At 35.7% G+C, this 4,707-nt stretch overlaps 1 protein-coding gene across 4 annotated transcripts in view; it reads left to right on the top strand.

The window, feature by feature from the left end:
- Window positions 1–4,707, top strand: part of Nmu (neuromedin U) — a 41,283-nt gene that overhangs the window by 24,762 nt on the left and 11,814 nt on the right. For 3 of the 4 annotated variants that reach the window (XM_023711042.1, XM_023711043.1, XM_023711040.1), the window contains 2 exons: window positions 3,935–3,964; window positions 4,052–4,102. In XM_023711042.1, coding sequence (XP_023566810.1) covers window positions 3,935–3,964; window positions 4,052–4,102 — 81 coding nt within the window. The remainder of the gene's footprint in view (window positions 1–3,934; window positions 3,965–4,051; window positions 4,103–4,707) is intronic. The other variant, XM_023711041.1, reaches the window with a different exon arrangement.

The following is a 4,707-nucleotide window of genomic DNA, read 5'->3' as shown; positions in this document are numbered from 1 at the left end:
CCGGACCTGGACTTTTCTTTGCCGGTAGGTTTTTAATTACATCTCGTATTTCATTGGCTGTTATTGGGCTATTGAGAGTGGTTATATCTTGTCGATTTAGTTGTGGTATTTGTACCCTTCTAGGAATCTATCCATTTCTTCTGTGGCTTCTATTCTGTGAGAGTAAAAATTCTCAAAATAGCTATGGATAATCTTCTGAATTTCCACTGGGTCTGTGTTAATTACACCCTTTTCTTTCCTTATTGCTTGTATTTGATTTTTTTCTTTCCTCTTTTAATGAGATTAGCTTGGGGCTTATCAGTTTTATTTAATCTTTCAAAAAACCAGCTTTTTGCTTTTTTAATTCTTTCAATTGTTTTCTTCATCTCAATTGAATTAATTTCAGCTCTAATCTTTATGATTTCTTCCCATCTTTGGGCTCTGGGTTTGTTTGTTTTTCGTTTTGCAGGTGTTGAATGTGCAGCAATAGGGTATTTATTTGTTTTTGTTCTGTTTTTCTTGTGTGAGTTCACAGCTATGAATTTCCCTGTGAGAACTGCTTTCATCGTATTCCATAAATTCCGATAAGTTGTGTTTGAATTTTCATTGAATTGTAGATATTGTTGAATTTCTTGTTTAATTTCATCTGTGACCCATTGGTTGCTGAGTAGGGTGTCATTTAATTTCCATATATATAAGGTTTTTTCTGGTTTGTTTTGTCATTTATTTCCAGTTTCATTGCAGTGTAGTTAGATAATGTGCATGGGATAATTTCTGTTTTCTTACATATACTTAAGCATGACCTATGGACCAGTATGTAGTCTATTTAGAAAATGACTCATGTGCAGCTGATAAAAATGTGTATTCAGCTGTGTTTGGGTGGAATACTCTGTATATGTCCACCAAGTCCATTTGTTTGAAGCTCTGGTTCAGTTCTGTTATTTCTTTGCTCAGTTTTTGTCTGGTTAACCTATCTTTTTGGGATAAGGGAGTTTTAAGGTCTCCTGTTAAAATTTTGGTATTGAATATTAGATTTTTCATGTCCAATAAGATTTGCTTTATATATTTTGGTTCTCCCATATTTGGTGCATACATATTTATGAGTGTTACCTCTTCCTCTTGAATTTTTCCCCTAACCAGTATATAGTAGCGTTCTTTATTTTGCTTGATCATTCTTGGTTTGAAGTTGACACTGTCTGAGAATAGGACTGCAACCCCTGCTTTTCTCTGAGTGTCTGGGGCATGTAATATTGTGTTCCGTCCTTTGACTTTCAGCCTATGAATGTCTTTATGAGTTAAATGTGTTTCTTGTATACAGCATATTGTTGGATTTTGTTTCCCAATCCACTGTGCCAGTCTAATTCTCTTAATTGGTGAATTGAGTGCATTTACAGTGATGGTTAGAATTGAGATGTATTGACTTACAATTGACATGTTATTTACCTGTTGTCGTTTACTCTTTTTTCTCATGTGTTTAATTGCTTACCCTATTTAGTTGGTTTCTTCTGATCTCATTCGTGGAGTTCTGATCCTTTTGGTCCCTCTCTAAAACATCTTTCAGTAGCCTGTGTAGCGTTGGCTTTGTCATCATGAAATTCTTATCTGTTCTTTTTCATGAAAGTATTTCACTTCTCCATCAAACTTGAAAGAGAGTTTTGCAGGGTATGGTAGTCTGGGCTCCAATCTGTTTTCATGAAGGACTTGAAGTACTTTGCTCCATGCTCTTCTTGTCTTCATGGTTTGTGAAGAGAAGTGGGCTGTAATTCTAATAGGTTTTCCTTTGAATGTGATCTGGTTTTTTTCTCTAGCGGCTTTCAGTATATTATTCTTGTGCTGAATTTCTGGGATCTTGACTATTATATGTCTCGGTGTGTTTTTCATTGGGTTGAGGTTACTTGGTGTTCTGTTTGCTTCAGTTGCCTGAATGTCAGATTGTTTCCTCATATTTGGGAAGTTTTCTGTTGTTACTCCTGCCCATATTTTTTATTTGCATTGACTCCTTCTTTCTCATTGATGCCTATTAGTCTCACATTGTTCATCTTTGCATCATCTTGCAGGTGATGGATTATTTTTTCCTGCATCCTAGTTGTTTTTAAGAGATCCTTTCTTATCATTTACTAGCTACACCAGCGTTTTCAAGATCTGAAACTCTGTCTTCACTTTCACTTAAACGGTTTTGCAAGCTTGTGATTGAGATTTTAATTTCCTCTATATCTTTTTGACTCTGCTTCACGCGATCTGTTTCTTTCCTGTATTGCTCATTCAAGGAATCTGTCATTTTTCTAATATCCTCTATTATTTTTTTATCACTGAGCTAGTGTCCTCTGCACTTGTTCTGGGTGAGCATTGTGTTTCCTCCATGTGTTTCTGCTTGTGATTCTTTACTGCAGATGTTATTAATTCAGGGATTTCTTTTTTCATTTCTAATCTGAGTTCCTCTATACCTTTCTGCAGCTGTTTCTTTATTTCAGAAGCTATTGATTTATTGCTTTCAGCTGTGTGATTCCCAGTTTGTTCTGTGTTAGTGTCCTCTGCACTTGTTATGGATGGGCTTGGGGTCTGATATTGCATTTGTTCCTTCTCATCATTTTGTGTAGCACTGTCTTCTGACCTTTTTTGTAGATCTTTGTTGCAGTTATAACCTTAGCACCTACTGAAGTTCAGGTGCAGATTTACTCAGTCTGGATTTATCCAGCTGTGACTTGCTTGAGTCTGGCTGGTGTGCTCAGCCTCTTCCTGCTGCTTCCCTTGGGGATGAACCTGTTGTACCCTGTGGCAAGATGTTCTGCTCCTGGACTCGCTTGGTGTTTCTGTCCCCTACTCTCTCTGCAGGGATTGCAGCTGTAGTCTTTCACCCCATGCCTATGCCAGGCCTGAGCTGAGTCTGGAGGGACAAGGTGCAGTAGGGGGAGAGAGACAGCTCTCCCACACATTCATGGGGCCTGGGCTACGACTGCATCTGGGGGTTCCCGGAACATGGCACAAATTCCTACGGGGCAGGCAGGTTAGGGGAGGTGCTGCGGAGTGTTTGGGGCATCCCAAGGTGGTGGAAGAGGGTCTCACCCACACTGTGCTTGGGCTGGGACCAGTAGGTCCCGCCGGCACAGGGTAGCTGGAAGCTCTCCCATACACTCACCCTAGTTATCTTTTTTACCTGAGACCTTGCACTTGCCAGGCAGGTGCTTATCCCACTGAGCTCCACCCTCTTTTTTTTTTTTTTTTTTTTACAATGGTAATATTTTCCATAAAACTTACTGGACATTTTTCTCCTTAAGATTAATAAAATAACAGTGGAATTTACCCATTATCTTCTTTTGTGTAAAAGCAAATGAGGCCTGGTGTGATGGTGTGAGGCTGTAGTCCCATCACTCAGAAAGTCAAGACAGAAGGATCACCACAAGTCTGAGGCTAATCTGGGCTACACAGTGAGTTGGAAACTAGCCTGAACTAGCTAGTGAGACGCTGTTTCAGAAAATGGAATAAAAATACGAACAATAAAGAATAGTAACAACAACAAAAGGACTGATCTACTCTTACAAAAACTAGTTTATGGAATAAAGTAAAAATCACTCATAATCTCATTGTTTAAAGATAACAATTACAAACATCTTGATTGTTTTATTGATGTGCTTCATTCAGTCATTCTCTCCAGATATTTTATCAAGTATTGATACTGTAATTTCCTATTCTACCAATGTTAAACATTTAAGATGTTTCCAAATTTTTACTCTTACAAGTAATATAAAGGTCACATCCATTTTTAGTATTTATTTGTAGCTAATTTCCTATTAATTTTTAGAGCAGCAAACTCTTAACGAAGTTTAGTCTTTAATTTTCTATGTAAGATATGTTGTTTTTACAAAATTACATGATATAATTTTATAATATATAATAAATTTTAAACCACACAATAATTTTATAGTGTATAATATAGATATATGTATCTTTTTAATAGGACCAAGATGAAAAAGATAATACTAAAAGGGTAAGATGATTTTCTTAATATATACTTAAGACATTAAAGAAACCACTAATCGTTTATGGTATGACTCATTTCCTTTTTTTGTAACAGTTCTTATTTCATTATTCGAAGACACAGAAGCTGGGTAATTCAAATGTTGTGGTAAGTTATAAACTACTTGCTAGTAATCACTAGTATTTGCTTTGAAAAATCTGTCTTTGAAATTTAATATAACCGGATAAAATTTCAAATGTTTTTACATTAAAAGTTTATATGCAACTTATTTTATATGTTAATAACTATGTGTACATTAAAATAATTCATTCAACAATTGTTTACAGAGAATCTACTATATCCCAAGCACAATTCACAGTATTAGAAATATAGTAGTAAATAAAAACAAATTTAAAAAAGAAACCCCATCCTGGCTTACATTATAAGACTAACAAAAGCAAGTAAATAAGTAAAATACATTGTTTTGAATGGCAATTAGTGCAAGTGAAAAATAGTTTATCCAAGTTTTTTGAGAATTGCTTTAAAAGATGACTACCAAAAATTTAAATCTAACTAAAATTTCTCACTTCTATCTTTGAGATCTTTATTTCTTATCAGTAATTAAGAATTTGATACGAAAATTTATTAACATTAACCAGAAACCATCAGTAACTTGAATTCAATCCAATTTAAACTCAGCTGGAGGGCTGGCCAAATAGTGCAGCAACTCAAGCACCTGCTTTAGCAGATGCTGGGGCCAGGGTTAGATACCC

Source organism: Octodon degus, unplaced genomic scaffold, assembly GCF_000260255.1.
Source record: "Octodon degus isolate 3935 unplaced genomic scaffold, OctDeg1.0 scaffold00019, whole genome shotgun sequence".
NCBI classification, from domain to species: domain Eukaryota; kingdom Metazoa; phylum Chordata; class Mammalia; order Rodentia; family Octodontidae; genus Octodon; species Octodon degus.
Note: the sequence above shows the minus strand (reverse complement) of the source record. Positions and strands in the feature narration are given on the sequence as shown.